Source organism: Physella acuta, unplaced genomic scaffold (assembly GCF_028476545.2).
Source record: "Physella acuta isolate Inbredline_101_S28 unplaced genomic scaffold, ASM2847654v3 ptg000566l, whole genome shotgun sequence".
In the NCBI taxonomy this organism is placed as follows: domain Eukaryota; kingdom Metazoa; phylum Mollusca; class Gastropoda; family Physidae; genus Physella; species Physella acuta.
Genome location: NW_026732085.1, coordinates 227,510 through 247,895, shown reverse-complemented (window position 1 = coordinate 247,895; position 20,386 = coordinate 227,510). Strand labels below are relative to the sequence as shown.

At 41.0% G+C, this 20,386-nt stretch overlaps 1 protein-coding gene across 3 annotated transcripts in view; it reads right to left on the bottom strand.

The window, feature by feature from the left end:
• The window catches only part of LOC131946629 (leucine-rich repeat and coiled-coil domain-containing protein 1), a 250,854-nt gene that overhangs the window by 12,372 nt on the left and 218,096 nt on the right, over positions 1 to 20,386 (bottom strand). For all 3 annotated transcript variants that reach the window (XM_059307559.1, XM_059307561.1, XM_059307560.1), the window contains exons 16-17: positions 10,916 to 11,029; positions 4,440 to 4,511 (exon numbers count right to left, since the gene is read on the bottom strand). In XM_059307559.1, coding sequence (XP_059163542.1) covers positions 4,440 to 4,511; positions 10,916 to 11,029 — 186 coding nt within the window. The remainder of the gene's footprint in view (positions 1 to 4,439; positions 4,512 to 10,915; positions 11,030 to 20,386) is intronic.

Below are 20,386 nucleotides of genomic sequence, written 5' to 3'. Positions count from 1 at the left end.
TACTGAGGGACCATTTCATCGAGGGGCTAGCAACCCCGATCTTAAGGAGAGAGTTGAAAGAGGAGGTCCACAGAGACCAGCAGTTGACCTTCCTTCAGGTCAGGAACTCAGCGATCCGCAGGTCCGAGGATGAGGACCAATCGAACTGTTCGGTGGACAAAGTCTCTGTGCCTGAACAAAGACAATCCCCACCCACAGGGGCCGACACGATGGAGACCATGATGGCTCAACTGTTGGCCCACCTAGAGAAGGTTGACCAACGCTTGAAGTGGTTGGAAAGCAGGTCAACAGCTGAGAATCAGGAAAAGAACGGTACAAAACAGGGACGGGTTGGACGGCCGCGTCCTGCCAAGCCATCACTCCAATGGACGGCCGACGGTCGACCAATTTGTTTGTCTTGTTCACAACCCGGACATATGGCACGGTACTGTCCGGTGAAACGATCGCCCTCTGTACGGCAGGTCAAGGCTACAGAGCGGCGAGGTAATGACTTAGTAAACAAAATGACAAAGAAACACAGTAAGGAGAAAAAGAAAGGCAAAACACAACTAATGGAAAAAATGAACTGTGAAATGAACTTGAATGTTGAACAGTTTCAAGTGAACAATTTGTTGGTAGAGAAAAATGATGATAAGAAGAAAATTGGTAGACTTAATAAAGGAATTCAAAGTCTAACCAGGAAACTGGATAGGGAAAGTTCATGCAAATTAAAAGCACAGGAGAAATGTTCATCTTTAAAGTGTCTGTTATCGGAAGAAGTAAATAAAAATAGTAGACAACAGAACAGTGTTGGCAAACTAGAAGAAATGAAAGAGTCTCAAACAAGACTTGAAGAAAAATTATCAGATATTGGAAAAGAACTTCAAATTACAGCAAGGCTGGGATCCATCGAACAGCGATGGGCAGCAGAATTGGCACTCGTTGACCTAGAGAGAAAACATCGCCCGGGGCGGTCCAATGGCAATGCGGACGCTTTATCAAGGAATCCTTACGAGAGACCGGGTGATGAGGAAGAAACACTGACAGGAATATGTGAGGTCAGAGCGTCAACAGATATCCCTCATGGGGTACAAGTGATGCAAAACGGGCAGACCGGGGTGGAGCACATATCCACGGAACCCGAACATATGGACAGTAGTGATTTTAATTGCCTTAATCACCAAAAGATAAGAGATGCCCAGAGAACGGATAGTGGCTTACAACCGCTATTGAAACACGTCCAGGAACAAAAATTCCCAGGAAGAAGGGAAAGAGAACAATTTGGTCGAGAAACAAAGAAAATACTGAGTCAGTGGAACCGTCTCAGTATAAAGGATGGTGTTCTCATGCGGAGAATTCATGACCAAATTGATGGCACAATACACCAGGTGGTGGTGCCGGGACAATTACGAGGAGAAGTGCTAAGGTTGGCACATGACAGGGCAGGACACCAGGGTCAGGACAGAACCCACAAAATATTACGACGGAGGTGTTACTGGCCCAATATGGAAATGGAGGTCAAACGCCATTGTGAGGCTTGTGTGAGGTGTCAGCATGCGAAAATGCCAGTTGTCAAAATGAGACAGCCATCAGGACACCTACTAGCGACAAAACCACTAGAGATTGTGGCTATGGACTTTACGTCGTTGGAGCAATCATCGGATGGGACGGAACATGTGTTGGTAATGACTGATGTATTCACCAAATGGACGGTGGCGGTGCCCACGCGAGATCAGACTGCCAAAACAGTGGCAAATGTCTTAATAGAACATTGGTTCATCAGATATGGCATACCAAGACAATTACACTCTGACCAAGGAAGGGCTTTCGAGTCAGAAGTAATTAACCAACTGTGCAGCCACTACGGGATCAACAAATCTAGAACAACCACATTTAATCCGAAAGGAAACGGACAGTGTGAACGGTTCAACCGCAGCATGCATGATTTGCTGCGTACGCTAGAACCTGAACAGAAAAAACGTTGGCCTGATTTTCTCCCAGAGTTGGTATATCTATACAACTGCACACCACATGCCACAACCGGCTTTCGCCATACATGTTGCTGTTCGGACGAGAGGCTCGACTCCCTCTTGATTTGTTCCTAGGAAAAAGGGAGAGTATGACTGGCTCATACACCGCACTGGAATATGTGAATGAACATATGAGAAGAATTAGAGAAATGTACAGGGTAGTACAGGAAAGACTAGAACATGAATCTCGGCGAAGGGAACCGCCGATACAGACGAAGGACCCGCCACTCAAACTGAATGACAGGGTATTACTGCGTAGCCACCCGTTAGGCAGAAACAAAATCCACGATCTCTGGGGACAGGAGATATGGCAAGTCGTGGAGATGCCTAAAGCAGCAGGTGGCCCCTTTAAGATAAGACCCATCGATCACGCCAAACCGGATCGGTGGGCGAATATTGCTCAATTAAAGAAATATTGGAATAGGCAAGAAGAGCAGTTACACACAGAGAAACCCAAGACAATTAGGGAACCGGAAGTTATAACGGAAATTCACATACCCATTCCGGAACCATATCACCATCAACAGAACAACAGCGATACGCAAGGGGAGGATACCGGCAACAATGAGGATCCCGGTCCCTCCAGAAGCAGAGAGACAGTAGACCATCAGATAAGTGGTCCGCGGAGAAGTTTAAGGAACAGAAGGAATACGAAATTTTTTGTCAGCAATCATCAATTCTTTCATGGTCGCGCTGGTATGAAAACAGACTGTTCAAAGAGCTATAGAAGTGAACTGGTGAAGGCACCAAATGGAAAGGGTGGATGTGAATTCTAGAACTGTTTTGTGTCTCAGGAAGATGATGTAGACACAGTTGATATGTGAAATAGGTAGAACTGTCAATCGTATACGAATGGAACGTCGTGGACAGTGAGTAGAACAATAGATTTTTTTTTACGACTGTGCGATTGACTTTGGAGGAGTGCACCTGCCAGGCGTTGTTTGTGGTTGAAAACACACAAAAAAAGCAGGGGTGGATGTAACTGGGGTAGGCCTAACTACCAGTTACAAATGATAACGAACGAGAAGCCGAGACACAGTGTTGGTCTGATGCAACCGATAACAGGTGGCTTATTGGGTCGGGCTGATAACAACCTCAAAGCCGGCGCGTGCTATTTTGGGAAACGGTATTCAGACGGCCTGTCGGCTTTGATGGATAGGACGCAGATGTTATTTTACGGTCTGTACGTTTGAACTACGCAACTGGTGGTCGGAGATCGAGTACAAGTATCGATTACGGAGGAATACAAGTACGGAGACGAGTACGGATACAAGGCATAAATAGGAGGGCACGGCAGGACTCGTTCTCTCTCTTCCCGTTTCAGCGAGCTCTCTTCCATCTTCATCGCTCGCTTAGATCAGTCAGTCTGTGTGACTATGTCAAGTCGGTTATAGAACGGGTTAGCCGTATTGTGTTAAGGAGGATTATAGACATGTGGATTCAGTTATATAAAGCCTAGTGAAGGACTGTTAGGGGTCAGTTGATTCAGACTATTATTGAGAAGCATTCCTGTTGATTTATTGTGTTATTATGAAGCATTTCTTGATTCATGTAATAAAGGATCAATAGCGAACCTGCATCTTGAGTATCTATACTGTGGTCAATGTTGTCTAGAATGAGTGGTTAAACTCGTTAACACGTGGCACTACAGGCAATTAGGTCTCATTACATGTGGCGTTGCGAGCATGGTAACTGTTGGCTCGTTACAATTGGCGTTGTCGGCAGGATAAATGTTCGCTCGTCACATATATATATATATATATATATATATATATATATATGGGCAGTGTTTCTCTCAGTCATCTCTGGGGGGGGGGGGGGGCAGGCACGTCCGTCGTCCAGCAGTTTAAAAACAAATATACCACCGTAAAGTACAAAGCTCAGCGGTATCAACAACGACAACAACCAACGACAGCATACATCGCCTGCTACACAACGTGAATCTGATGTACATAAATCACAGCTATCATCCAACCATTACACGGACATGCTGGAGATAACATTTGGTTTCCGGCATGCAGTAGATAACATCAGTCAAATCGTCTGTGTGGTACATCAGTCACATCAACGTACACCAGTCACAGCATCTCTGTGGTCCCAGCAGTCAAATCATCTTTGCGGTCCTATTAGTATTAGTCACAGTATCTTTGAGGTCCCATCAGTCACATCATGTTTGTGGTCCTATTAGTCACAGTATCTTTGTAGTCCCATCATCTTTGTGGTCCCATCATCTTTGTGGTCCTATTAGTCACAGTATCTTTGTGGTACCATCAGTCGCATCATCTTTGTGGTATATCAATCACATCAACGTACATCACATCATCTTTGTGGTCCCATCAGTCCCAACCCAGTCCCAACCCTCCGTGGTCCCATCAGTCCCAACCCTCCGTGGTCCCATCAGTCCCAGCCCTCCGTGGTCCCACTACCCACCTTATACGAGATGGTCTGTTCTTGTTTACATTTGGCCAGCTCAGCCAATCTTCCCTTCTGTTCCTTCACAAGCTGAAAATAAACAAGGACAATTTAAAAAAAAATAATATATTAAAACATTCTTCCTAGCACACTTTCAGACGTTCATTGATACCAAGGATAATAATATTAATATACAGTTACATGCTATATGACTTTAACAAAATTATACTCCATAAAATCAATAACACGTCAATGAATTAAAACTACATTTGTAAAACTCCATCACATTGTGAAGTCCTGGCTATTTCGGGACACAAAAAAAAAAAAACAACAACACAGATTTAGACGGGGATTAGGATATCGACTTCGGGAGTTCTGAAAGTATACAAATACATTATTTAACGATTTCTTTTAAAATTAACACCTTAAATATTTGGAAAAAAAGAACGTTCAATAAGAAATCGCCAGTTTCCGACAGAAACTATTGGTCTGATTCTCAGACGGTTTACATCACTGATACTAAGACAGAGAGGAAGATCTAACTCAATTCGACAGTGATGGAATGAAAACAAAGATGGCGGTGATGAACACGAACTTACAGCTGCCCACTGAGCTATATTACACAAGTCGGTTTATATATTAAAAAAACAACAACGATGGGTGCCCTTGCAGAACATTATTTAGGTGAGATGGTGCAAAACCTGACAACCCCCCCCCCCTCCCACCCATTTCTAGTCTAGAAAATAAATGCCTACTCTACTGTCCATAGCTACAGCCATATAGTCCTACTCTACTGTCCATAGCTACAACCATATAGCCCGACTCTACTGTCCAGGGCTACAGCCATATAGTCCTACTCTACTGTCCATAGCTACAGCCATATAGCCCGACTCTACTGTCCAGGGCTACAGCCATATCGGCCTACTCTACTGTCCAGGGATACAGCCATATCGGCCTACTCTACTATCCATAGCTGCAGCCATATAGCCCTACTCTACTGTCCATAGCTACAGCCATATAGGCCTACTATACTGTCCATAGCTGCAACCATATAGCCCTACTCTACTGTCCATAGCTACAGCCATATAGGCCTACTATACTGTCCATAGCTACAGCCATATAGGCCTACTATACTGTCCATAGCTACAACCATATAGCCCGACTCTACTGTCCAGGGCTACAGCCATATAGCCCGACTCTACTGTCCAGGGCTACAGCCATATAGCCCGACTCTACTGTCCATAGCTACAGCCATATAGTCCTACTCTACTGTCCATAGCTACAACCATATAGCCCGACTCTACTGTCCAGGGCTACAGCCATATAGTCCTACTCTACTGTCCATAGCTACAACCATATAGCCCGACTCTACTGTCCAGGGCTACAGCCATATCGGCCTACTCTACTGTCCAGGGATACAGCCATATCGGCCTACTCTACTATCCATAGCTACAGCCATATAGGCCTACTATACTGTCCATAGCTACAGCCATATAGGCCTACTATACTGTCCATAGCTACAACCATATAGCCCGACTCTACTGTCCAGGGCTACAGCCATATAGCCCGACTCTACTGTCCAGGGCTACAGCCATATAGCCCGACTCTACTGTCCAGGGCTACAGCCATATAGGCCTACTCTACTGTCCAGGGATACAGCCATATCGGCCTACTCTACTGTCCATAGCTGCAGCCATATAGCCCTACTCTACTGTCCATAGCTGCAACCATATAGGCCTACTCTACTGTCCATAGCTGCAACCATATAGGCCTACTCTACTCTCCATAGCTACAGCCATATAGGCCTACTATACTGTCCATAGCTGCAACCATATAGGCCAACATTACTGTCCATAGCTGCAACCATATAGGCCAACATTACTGTCCATAGCAATTCGCCCCACAACTACCTCTACCTAACCGAAGCTACAAATGTCACAGTGACACGCAAGCCCCAATCCCAAAAGCCCAACGAAGCCCCAAAAGCCCATTGTCCCCAGATCCCCCTACCTAGACAAGCAGATGCATGCAGCAGAGACAGATAACACATCCTAGACATTACAGCCGGGCAGATGGGGCGGGGGATAACAGGCGCGGCCATTAACACGGTCACGTGATACTAAACTACCAGGCGAGAGGTCCCGACCCCTGGCGGAGAAATAAATGGCAGGGGTCAATGGGTACACAACTGCCAGAGGCATCTCAACGTCTGAGGACTAATTAGGGGAGAGAGGAAATGGCGTGAGTACACATCCTTAGTGGGAAGACAAGGACTGGTCAAAACTTTCTTTGTGTAGCTGGGAGGGTTGGTTTCAGAGGGCGTATAGAGGACAAAGGACAGCTTTGGTAGGATATATATATATATATATATATATATATATATATATATATATATATATATATATATATATATATATATATATATATATATATATATATATATATATATATATATATATAGTATGTATATGATGTAGAGAATATAATGGAATTTGTTTTGACAATGCCGAAGTATTACTAGTACGCCCATGCTGATTATAATAACTTAGACTTTTGATTAGTTTATACATATTCATGCATTTCATCGGCGGTTTCGCAACTTTTTATCTGTGGTCAGCAAGGTCCACACGAGAGCTTGTCGATTCCACACTTTGATACTCCTGACTTCGATACTCCAGACTTGGATACTTCAGACTTCGATACTTCAGACTTCGATACTTCAGACTTCGATACTTCAGACTTCGATACTCCAAATTTCGATACTTCAGACTTCGATACTCCAGACTTCGATACTCCACATTTCGATACTGCACATTTCGATACTTTAGACTTCGATACTTTAGACTTCGATACTCCAGACGTCGATACTCCAGAATTCGATACTCTAGACTTCGATACTCTAGACTTAGATACTCCAGACTTCGGTACTCCATACCTCGATACTACACACTTCGATCCTCTACAACTTGAAGAGTGCTCGACCCTAACGCCAGTCATAAAAACGCCCCAAATCGCCTGTATTCGATTTTTAATAATCATCTTTTAGTGCAGAGCTAGATTCTAGTGTACACATAATCTCCAAAGTCGGTGTGCATGAATGGCACCTCTGAGGGACAGAGAGAGCAGAGATATTGGACATAGGGCGCAGCTTGGAGAAGATGATGTTAGCTTTTTCATGAGCTTCGATAAGTTGTTGCTCAATATCGTAGCGGTGGGATTGCTAATTTTACAGCAGTTATTGTTTACTTTTTGTGTGTGCGATATTTGGTAAAAACAAACATAGGGCAAGGTTGAATGTGAGGGCTCCATATGAAAACTATAAACTTTGGCGAATTTAGAATTAAAAATGTTATGTTTATAACTTGTTTTGTGTCTGATTTTTCAAGTTCAAGAAAAAAATAAAATAAAATAAAATAAAATAAATAAAATAAATAGAATAAAAAAAAATGAAAAATATAAAATAAAAAAAATAAAAAAAAATAAAAAATAAAAAAAATAAAAAAAATAAATAAAATAAATAAAATAAATAAATAAAATAAATAAAATAAATAAAATAAATAAAATAAAATAAATAAATAAAATATATAAATAAGTTAAATAAATAAATGAAATAAAAAAAAACAAATAAAATAAATGTAATAAAATAAATAAATAAAATAAATAAAATAATTGAAATAAAAAAAAAAGATTGGTCTAAATAGACGCCTGTGTTTATCTTATCGACAATCTTTTCCCTGTGAGTTATTGTGTTGGGCGCAGGACGCAGCTAAGCCCCGGGGCCATATAACTGGGACTGGCCACTATTAAAAACTTTTTAAAATGACGTTTTATTCATTACAAGGTTATGGAAAATCTTTCACTCAACAAAAATGGCGCCCTGAAATAATCCAATGCACCTTATGCTATTTTCTGTGTTTTTCGTTGTTCATTTAATTAGACGAAGCCGTAATATCGAAACTTCGTTTGTAGTGTTTGTTATTACGTGCGTCTTTTGTTGTCCCATGTTTAAAATCAATATGCCATTATAATTCCTTTACCGCATTCTATTTCACAATTAGGTCATTATGATAGTAAAAAATTAGGTTAAGATTTCCATTACACCACTGACAGCGGAGTGAGGTTATTAACATGTTTTGTAAAACACTCACACAAATTTGCGCACCGAACTGCGCTAATGGTGCTATCCGCTGCGGTGCGAAAGTTTGGTACTATTTTAAAATCTTAACGTCGTTATGCGGGACACACAGAGAAAACATCAACCTCTTCACCTTTACGACACTGATAAATCTTATTGTTGGCATCACGTGATGGCGTAGCCACATCCAACGACAGCAGTCAAAAAACAACAAGAAGAAAGAAAACATGATTCAATATTTGACGACCTTTTTACTTTGTTTTCACGAAGAAAATGAAATCGAACGCGAATCATGAAAGGTTTTAACGACCGATAACCTCATTAAGACGTGTTATTTTTCTAATTTTTTTTCTCTCATTTATAGTCTAAATAACGTAGAATGAAATGAAGCAAGAGACTTCGGTAGAGTAGTAAATATTTAGGACAACGTCAGATGAATGTTTCGGACAGAAGTGGCCAGATTTTCGGAAGCCTTTAGGCCTTTTTTATGTTTCCCTACAGGGTAATATGGCAGCGTGTGGAGTTTTTTTTTTTCATGCGTGAGTTACTGTAAGGTCTAAAATTAAGGTCAAGGTCAATGTGACGGTATTAACCAAGAGAAAAAAAGACTTCGATCAAGCCCTATCAAGGGACATCTGCTGTTGTTATTAGTATTTAGCAGGAATGTTAAGGTCACATAAGGCAAAAAAGTTAACATGAAATTTTAAGGTCAAATATGGGAAAAAGCAAATAATTTTAAGGCCACATTTGGCAAAAATTAGCATAAAATTTCAAGGTCACGTCAAAAAGTTAACAGGTAATTTTAATGTCATATGACAAAAAAGTTAACAGAAAATTTATGGTCACATAATGCAAAGAAAAAAAAATCAAACTCTTAAAAATTTCCAACCCACACAACGGATCGAATGTCTAAGATGAAAAGCCACCTAAAAGACAACTTCCTGAATGGTGGTGAGCTCGTGTTAACAAGAGTAACTCACTGGAGTTTCACGTGCAGTCATTTCAATCAGGGTTTTACCTGTGGTAAACAGCGTGTCTTGATGCCCACTAAGGGGGGTTTTAAATACAGGGAGGGGGAGGGGGGGGGGGTTTAAATACAGGGAGGGGGGGGGGAATCACTGTCCTACTCGTGTTCAACAAATAGATTACCTTAGTTTCTGTCGGGAGGGGAGGGGGCAATATATAAGAACAAACCAAGAAGGTGGGTATACAACAAACTAAAAAGGTAGACATCCAAGGATACATTAAACCAAGAAGGCAGACATACAACAAACCAAGAAAATGAAGGCATACAACAAACTAAGAAGGCAGACATACAACAAACTAAGGATACACCAAACCAAAAAGGCAGACATACAACAAACTAAGAAGGCAGACAGACAACAAACTAAGAAGGCAGACATACATACAAAAAACCAAGGATACAACAAACCAAAAAAGGCAGACATACAACAAACTAAGAGGGAAGACATACAACAAAGAAGGCAGACATACAACAAACTAAGAAGGCAGACATACAACAAACCAAGAAGGCAGACATACAACAAACCAAGAAGGCAGACATACAACAAACTAAGAAGGCAGACATACAACAAAGAAAGCAGACATACAACAAACCAAGAAGGCAGACATACAACAAACTAAGAAGGCAGACATACAACAAAGAAAGCAGACATACAACAAACTAAGAAGGTGGGTATACAACAAACCAAGAAGGCAGACATACAACAAACCAAGAAGGCAGACATACAACAAACCAAGAAGGCAGACATACAACAAACCAAGAAGGCAGACATACAACAAACCAAGAAGGCAGACATACAACAAACAAAGAAGGCAGACATACAACAAACCAAGAAGACAAATATACAACAAACAAAGAAGGCAGACATACAACAAACCAAGAAGGCAGACATACAACGACAAAGAAGGCAGACATACAATAACAAAGAAGGCAGACATACAACAAACCAAGAAGACAGACATACAACAAACAAAGAAGGCAGACATACAACAAACCAAAAAGGCAGACATACAACAAACCAAGAAGACAGACATACAACAAACAAAGAAGGCAGACATACAACAAACCAAAAAGGCAGACATACAACAAACCAAGGATACAATAAACCAAGAAGGCAGACATACAACAAACCAAGAAGGCAGACATACAACAAACCAAGAAGGCCGACATACAACAAACCAAGAAGGCAGACATACAACAAACCAAGAAGGCAGACATACAACAAACCAAGAAGGTAGACATACAACAAACCAAGAAGGCAGACATACAACAAACCAAGAAGGCAGACATACAACAACAAAGAAGACAGACATACAACAAACCACCAAGACTTACCGCCGTCAGCTCAGTGATCATAGAGGTAGAGCTCTCATCCTTACGCTGGGCAGCCAGCAGCAGCTGCTTGAGGTCTGTCGTCTCGTGGGACAGGGCTTCGTTCGTGCTCTTGATCTGGTGGGGAGGTCAGATGGTGAGTACAACAGTGGGTGGTGGTCAGTGTGGGGGTGGGGGTCAGTGGGGGGGGGGGGTCAGTGGGGGGGGGGTCAGTGGGGGGGTGGGGGTCAGTGTGGGGGGTGGGGCTCAGTGATCAGTGTGTGTGTGGGGGGGGGGGGGTCAGTGGTCAGTGTGGGCTGGGGGTCAGTGGTCAGTATGGGTTAGTGATCAGTGTGTGTGGGGGGTCAGTGGTTAGTGTGGGCTGGGGGTCAGTGGTCAGTATGGGTCAGTGTGTGGGGGGCAGTGGGTGTCTGGGGGTGGGGGTAGGTGAGTTGTAGAATGGCTGTATGGGTGGTGGTTAGTGTGGGGTGGGAACAGTGTATATGCGTATGGGTGGTGGTCGGTGTGGGAACAGTGTGTATGTGTATAGTTGGTGGTCAGTATGGGGTCTGGGTCAGTAGGTGAGTACATGAGTGGGTGGTGGTCAATGTGTGTGTGTGTTGCAGTTGTAGTTGGATGGGGGGAGGCTGAATGTGAGTGCAACAATGGCTGCAAGGACTCACAGGCTATGTATGTGGGTGGTACTCAGTATGGGGGGAGGGGAGTCAGTGGTGAGTGAATGGGAGATGGTCAGTGTAGGGGTGGGTGAGGTTAAAAGGTGAATACAACATTTATAAAGTACATAACTAACTACTGGACAGTGGTCAACCATCAAGACTAGACAAGGCTGACGTTCAGCCGTTATAAAGACGTGAATCAAAGTTCGCCACTGTAGCATATTTTGTATGACCTTACATCCAACATCACATAAATGATTATTCGTCTACATCATCCAAATAATTATTGGTCTTGAAAAAGAAACATATCTGTTTTTTTTTTCCAACCAGTGTATGTCACACAAATGCGGGATTAAACCTCAAACAGTCCCCCTTGCCCCCCAACAAGAACATGTTTAGCGGATAATTCTATTCCCATCAAGTAGACGAATGCCGCCCCTTCAGAAAGTAATTTAGCGCAGTCGTGTCTGTGTGTTTGTGTATGTCCGACCATCAATACACCCCCCCCCCACACACACATTTACACCACCAATCCCCGTATCATCTCAAACGCAACCGATTTTTAAAACTCGACTAAATACGGATAATACGACATAAAAAAGTCGTATTTCCATTAAAAAAAAGTCGTGTTTCCATCAGGGCTTAATTCACACCCCCCACCCTTATCCCCCCCGCGAAGGTTATTTAATTTAGAGATGATTTAACAAGATGGAAGCGGTTAGGATCTGACCCTGCAGTGCGCATGTCATGCGGTGGCGCTGCCAATCAATGTCTGAAGGTCTCATCCGACTTAACCGACGGGGACTGTTGACAGAATGGTTGATGGCTAATGGGGGAAGGTGGCGAGGGTAGATTGGGGTAGTGTTTAGCAAGATATGGACAGAGGGGGCGGGGGAAGAAGGGGGCGGGGGGGAACAAGTTAGGTGCCTACACAAGAAGATTGGGTCAGCATTTTAGGTTCTCATGGATTGACATTAACTACATACTCTTATTGATGGCGTTGTTATTAAACATTTTCCCCCTTATGTATATAGTCTATAGCACACACAGATACCACACACCCATATATATATATATATATATATATATATATATATATATATATATATATATATATATATATATATATATATATATATATATATATCAACACTTATCTACTCAACACGTCGGAGTAAAGTAATCGGTTAGGGTACCCTGGGAAATGTGGGCCTAGACAAGCACATGCATTTTATATATATATATATATATATATATATATATATATTTATTTATTTATTTATTTATAGGCTACTTACACATATAGCATATATAAAGAAATACCCATATACGTGTGTGTGTGTGTGTATATATATGCATGTGCTTGTCTAGGCCCACATTTCCCAGGGTACCCTAAACGATTACTTTACTCTGATGTGTTGAGTAGATAAGTGTTGATACTTGACCAGGCCCCAGCATAGATTGGCTACAGGGATCGATACAAGTTCAATCGACCTTTAATCCCATTGTGGTTGGGATTGCTATGGACAGTATGGGAATATGGTGGTGTAGTGGAAGATGTCTAGTCACCAAGATATGAAAGATAGTATGGGAATATGGTGGTGTAGTGGAAGACATTCTAACACCAAGATATGAAAAATAGTATGGGAATATGGTGGTGTAGTGGAAGATGTCTAGTCACCAAGATATGAAAGATAGTATGGGAATATGGTGGTGTAGTGGAAGATGTCTAGTCACCAAGATATGAAAGACAGTATATGAATATGGTGGGGACAGTAAAAGATGTCCAGTTACTTCAGTATTGCAGACGACAGTTCGTAAGATAGAGCCGAGAAAAATAACGAGGACGGTGTGATGAAAGAGTAAAATATGGGGGGGGGGGGTTGAGGGTGGGGCGAGAAAGTGAAGAAAAAAAATTCAAAAGCAGACGGAAAGCGAGTGAGTAATGGAGCAGCAACTATGACAAGCTGGACATTATTGATAATATAAAGTGCTGGGAACGTGCCAGTGGGGGGGGGGGGATACAGCGTATTCAGCACAGCAACAACAACAACAAGCATCAACAACAACAGGTCCGTGAACAATGGGATAGCGATTATTTCAGTGACACGGATATAGAAGTGATCACCGTGAGCTGGTGATCTTAGTAGGGTAGTGACCCTAGTACGGTAGTGACCCTAGTACGGTAGTGACCCCAGTACAGTAGTGACCCTAGTAAGGTAGTGACCCCTGTAAAGTAGTGACCCTTGTAAAGTGGTGACCCCTGTAAAGTAGTGACCCTAATAAAGTAGTGACACTAGTTCAGTAGTGACCCTAGTTCAGTAGTGACCCTAGTACAGTAGTGACCCTAGTTCAGTAGTGACTCTAGTAAAGACGTGATCCTAGTGTATAAGTAACCCTAGTACAGTAGTGACCCCTGAACAGTAGTAACCCTAGTAAAGACGTGATCCTAGTGCAGAAGTGACCCTACTTCAATAGTGACCATAGTAAAGTATTGACCTCAGTACGGAGTGACCCCAATAAAGTAGTGACCCATGTACAGCAGTGACCCTAGTACAGACGTGATCCCAGTAAAAACGTGATCCTAGTGCAAAAGTGACCCAGTTGAAACTATCGAAACGGGTTGAAGTTAAAACGGCTAGGTTTTACATAAATGCTGTTGAGTTAAAGATAATGATGACGAAATGTTGTGTGTGTGTGTGTGTGTGTGTGTGTGTTGTGTGTGTGTGGCGAGGAGGGGGGGTATCGTTCATAACTGTGGATTATCTGACTAAATTATAGCAGAGCCTACATTTTGTATTTCGTTACACTAATAATTTAAAAATATAAAAACACTTATATAAATAATCTTTGAAATGCACTAAAAAAATAAACTTGCTTTCTTAAAAGCCTTGGTCCCTAGTGAGATCTTACATTTTTTAGCGACCAAAGCTTTTATCGAAGAAATCAAGTTTGTTTTACTTTATTATTTACAGAGCATTTAAAAGCTTATTATAATAAAGGTTTTTATATTTGGTTTTTAATTTCGTTATCTCCCCTTATATTATAGACTATAAATTTTAAATTAAATTTTGATGACTTATCTAATTGCTAATTATATAAAAATATTCTTGCATTGTCATGTGAGATGAATATATCTGATAAGTTGGAATAAAATCGCTTTATTAGAAGCGGGTTAAAATTGAGTTACAAGATAGGCAACAACCCAAAGACAAACAAACATACACACAAAGAAGGAATTAAAAGCTAACGATTCACTCTAGTTCTGTTACAACTATTTTTAGAATCTCTGGTGTTACTTCAAGACTCTACTGGGGTGTGGATGTGGGGGGAGGGGGGGGAGTGTGTGGTCTGGTTTTTGTGACGATAGCAGGGAAAGAAACTGGACTATAATTATGTGACGTCATTTATTGACGGCCACCATTTCTCCCCCCTTTTCAACTCTCAAGTTAAAAAAAAAATGTTTTTTCCTATTTTATTGTCCTCACGGCTCACTCTGGTGAAGTTAATATAGTCAAAACTTGCTTTGTGGTGTGTTGGTTACGTTATAAAAAATATAGCGCTCACTCCACTTACCACAAACACACCCACAAGCACGCACTCGCACACACGCACCTTGGAAAGACCACACACTCCCACACACACCACGCACGCAATAGCACACATACACAGCTAGAAAGACCACTCACTCCACTTACCACACACATACACACACCACGCACGCACACACAACGAGAAAGAGCACTCACTCTACTTACCAGAGACACACACACACCACGCACGCACACACACACACACCACGCACACATACCCAACTAGAACGACCTCTCACTCCACACAGACCCACACCACACTCACCCACACACACCCATCACGCACACACCACCCCCACACCACACCCCCCAAACACCCATCACGCACACACCACACACACACCCACCACACACACCCAACAAGAGAGACCAACAGGGTACCATCTCTACTGGAGGCGGGCCGGTATTTACGAGCTACTGTTTTTAGAAATTCCAATTTTCTCCTCCCAACTTCACAAGGACTTGACGTCACGGTTGGTGGAGGGAGAGGGGGAGAGAGAGAAGGAGAGTGAGAGAACGGCAGAGAGAAAGACAGAAAGAGAAACTAAGAGAGGAAGGGATAAAGGGAAAGAAGGAGAAAGAGAGTGAGAGAACGACAGAAAGAGAAAATGAGTGAGGAAGGGATAGAGGGAGAGAAAATGATAGAAGAGAGAATAAGTGAGAGAGAGAGAAACAGAGTGATAGAGGAGTGGGAGAGAGGGACAACGAGAAATACAGAGGGGATTCATTCATACCGCTTGTTTGTGACGATTTTATCTCCACCCCCTTCCCCCCCCTCTCCTCCCCTCCGTCAAAAGTTTTTACAAAAAGCCAACCCCCTATCTCCGAAAATGACGTCTCACCTCAGCCTACAATTTTTTTTAAAACATTGATGTTTTTTTCTAAAATATTGACTTAGCTCGGCCAACAAAGTATTTTAATCAATTTCTGATACAATTTATTTAAACTTTCACAAACTTTCCGGAAACTTTCCGAAAACGCACAAAAAAAAAAAATAAAATAAAAAAATAAACAGGCTAAAATTCGTTTTCAAACATTACTTTTGTATAATGCAATATTGTGACACTATCTGAACTCCCCCCTCATTACACACCGTCACAAAATTACGTATCCCCCTCCCCCTAAGGGTGTGACATTTATGGACGACCCCAGAGAGAGGTGGTAAAAGAGAGTGAGAGGGGGGGAAGGAGAGGAAGGTAGAGTGAGGAGAGGAGGGAGAAGGGAAATTAAAAACAACCAGTCACGTTTTAATTAGTTATTTTAAAGCCAGCCGATTCTGTCATTGTCTACCTCAGACCGCCATTACAAAAACCACAGCAAGTCACTTTAGCGGCTAGCGTGACGGGACTCCAAGGGCTTTAACTCTGATTTGTCTCCGTTTCGTGCAAAAAAAAAAAAAAAATAGGTGAAAAGTGTTTATACCATAGAGTAGTCTCCCCTTGTCGACTCGCCTAATCCGGTTACTTAGTCCAAAATGGGCCACACTACCCGGTTCTATCTTCAAATCAGTCGAGACTACAGGAGTTTACAATAGCGTTTTAAATCTTTACTATCAACTATCCATCCCCACCCCCTCAACCCCCCCCCCCCCCCTCTCGCCCAGACACACCCGACTCTCGTGTCGAAGCCCGTCAGATGTAATCATCCGGCGACCCGGGATCGATACCGGCGTTCTGGATGGGGAATCAAATAAAATAGACGATACTTGTCAGCGGATGTTTCCGTCTCCCAACACAAGTCAAGTGTGGGATTAAGTTTTAAAAGGCCGACCGGGCCGACGGGAACTTGCGTAAACCCACAGCCGTGTTGGTTTAAACTGGATTTGTTTACGTCATGGGCAATAGCGGTTAAGTGGGGGAGATTTGTTAGGGGGGGGGTATTGATGGCAAAGTGACCAGACGTCATGGGCAGTAATGGTAAAGTGACGTCACATCAGGGACAGTAAAGGTAAAGTGACGTCACGTCAGGGGCAGTAAAGGTAAAGTGACGTCGCGTCAGGGGGCAGTAAAGATAAAGTGACGTCGCGTCAGGGGGCAGTAAAGGTAAAGTGACGTCACGTCAGGGGGCAGTAAAGGTAAAGTGACGTTGCGTCAGGGGCAGTAAAGATAAAGTGACGTCACGTCAGGGGGCAGTAAAGGTAAAGTAACGTCGCGTCAGGGGCAGTAAAGGTAAAGTGACGTCACGTCAGGGGGCATTTACAATTAACGGACCAAATGTCAAAAACACAAGCTGGCTACAATTATACATATATAAAAAGTTTCCGCATGAACAATATTTTTCTGTAAACAAATCCACATAATTGAACCAGGTCTAGAATAACAACAGAAATCACCACAGCAAAAAATAATAATAATAAATCAGGATCCACTGTATAAAACGGCTTTATTTATTTCAAGCAGATTCAACGCTGTATTGTACAAGGTCAGTGGTCGGCAACCTGTGGCTCGCGAGCCGCATGCGGCTCTTTTGATGTCAAGATGCGGCTCTCTTGTTCCATAATAATTATATTCTTTTTTTTCAATATACAAAAAAATTATAAAAACAAAAAAAACAATGAGAATATGTGGATTACGGACAGCTGACAGCCCAGGGTTTAGGCACAGTCCCACAACTGTGCTGTGACAAGCCCTATGGCAATGGCTCCATACTTTCCACTACCAAAGTGCACATAGAAATGTTAGAGGCTCTTTAAAAATTGGGAAATTTTGTAAACTGTAAATTTTGGCTCTTCCGTCCCAAAAGGTTGCCAACTCCTGTACTAGGTAGTCCAAACTGGCGAAAAAGTGCGTTTTAGGGTCAGTTTTTGCGGTTTTCAAAAAAAAAAATAAAATAAATTTCACTACTTCTAGTTGTCCTATAAGAATAAAAATTATATGTCAATAAAGTTTAAGTCTTTATCTGTAGTAATCTGGTATTTTTATATATGTAACACATGTTTGAATGTGTTTTATATTTGTTTGAAAAGTATCAGTTACGTCAACAAATTTCTCCGTTTTGCCAGTACCGATCGACCCCACACTGTTTCATTTGGTTTCGGCTTCGCGACGAAACATCGTAGAAGCATAATCTTAATGTCCTTTTAAAGAGCGAATTCTAGTCTATCGTTTTATGTATAAATTGAAAAAAAATAACTTGCTTATTTCATTTAAAAAAATCAGTTTTTAAACTTTAAATGACAATATACAAGAAAACAAACTAATTCTGTTTCAATTTTTACACAGATGTAAAGTTCACTTTTATAACTACTTTGTGTTATAAATTCAAGTATTTCTGATTTACGGTCGCGAAGCCGTGCCCTCAATAAGCATATAACCCTCGAGTCAACTTTCAGCCCCGAGTGAGTAGCTCGCCGAACGGTTTTAAAGGTTGACGACCGATGATGCTAAACGGATTTTACCCTTGCTAGAGCCTTCAAACAAGTTGTAAGTATCATTTTTAAGGTTTCATTTCCATTTTAATAAATGAATTTTAAGTTTGAATGTCAGTTTGGTTTAATTAGTACACGTTATTAATGTAAATTTGAACGCTACTAGTCCACGGTTTTAGCGTGTGAACTATGCTTGTACAGATGGTGTGTTTAAACGTGAAGCTATTTAATTCTGGACATTCTAGGGACTTAAAATATGGATGCACTTAACTATTAGATGCTAGTGTTTACTAATTATTTAAAATCTATCGAATGGGATTAATGATAGGGTCGTATTACTACAGTTTATCTGGACTATCACGTCAAAATTATGAATCGACAAATTCAAAATGGCCACCAGACAATCCTGGTTACTATGTGGACGAACTCAATTATTTACAGGGAACGAAGGTTAAATACTTATAAAATATTAATGAAACACAAAAGAAATGTATAATTATAATAACTATACATTTTTATTAATTTATTTAAAAAAAAAAGACACTAAACTTTAAGGACTAATGTGATTAATTTTTTAATTTTCTGTTGTGCACTCTGATTCTGATTCCCCTGCTGAATAATGTGAAATGGTCTGCGCCAGTCTCCTTAATAAAATGTACCAGATCAATGTTTAGATGGTGGTGCAATTTAATAAGATTGTACATGTTGTGACTTAGTTTTAAATGTTATATTAGTTGTAAGTGTAAGTAGTACTGGTAGTATTTCTCATTATTTATTTATTTTATATGCATATAGTAACAATGAAGGACAGTTAAGTTGTCCTATAGGATGTTTAGAACCACAGAATGGCACCTCCATCATTGGATATCTCAACCATTGTGGTAAAAGCAACGAATATTTTATTCAATAGAATTAATATTAAAAATATACTATCAAGTATAAATTACTTTTAACAAAAAGGTGTTTTCAGGCTTTTTCATATGTTTCCAGCTACAGTCATAGGACAAATAGTTGGCCTACACAATAGGCTAGTAGTAAATTTAGTTATATTTTATTAATCACAAGATAAATTATTTATTCCACAGCTGGAGACATTTATGGTGCCCTATCCAGAACTTTCCTTACAAGGGAAGGGAAGAAGGCCAAGCCCCTCCCCCTTCAGTTCCCAAAACGTATCACTTACTCTTGATGCTCCACAAGATCAAGGTTGAGGGAAACAAGACATACAAAGATGTGGAGTTGTCGTTTTAAAAACTGTTCCCCAAAAGCAGTTATCAACCCGATAGGTTTGAATGCAGCATCAACTGCTGCATCACTTGTAGGCATCACGTCTTTATTAGATTACATTACATTGCATTACTCCACTAAATTTTGATTCTGTTTCTCCTGAACTAGATAACTGTGGCATTTTTTGAAAATAATATTTTAACTCATGTGATTTTTGAAAATAATGAACACATTCTTCCTGTTAATGTTACCAACACAGTTTTAGAGTTATTCTATGTCCAAAACAAAAAAAAAATGAATTTTTTTTGTGTATGAAAATAAAAGTGACCAAAACGCATTTTTGTCATTTTCAATTATTTTTTAACCTTAGAAAGACTCATTTTAGAAAATTGGGCATATATATTACAAACTTTGCAGTAGCTTGACCAATTTCTACACTTCTATGTTATTTAGTTTAGAAAATATGGGTTCTCAAAAATGGCACTTTTTGAAAATCAGTTTTTTACCAAATTTTACTTTTTCAAAAATTGCATAACTTTTTTATTTATTGAGATATTTTTATAAAATTTGTGGCATAGAGCTTACAATTAAAAGTTCTTTCGTGACATACTCCAGAAGTCTGCAATTAATA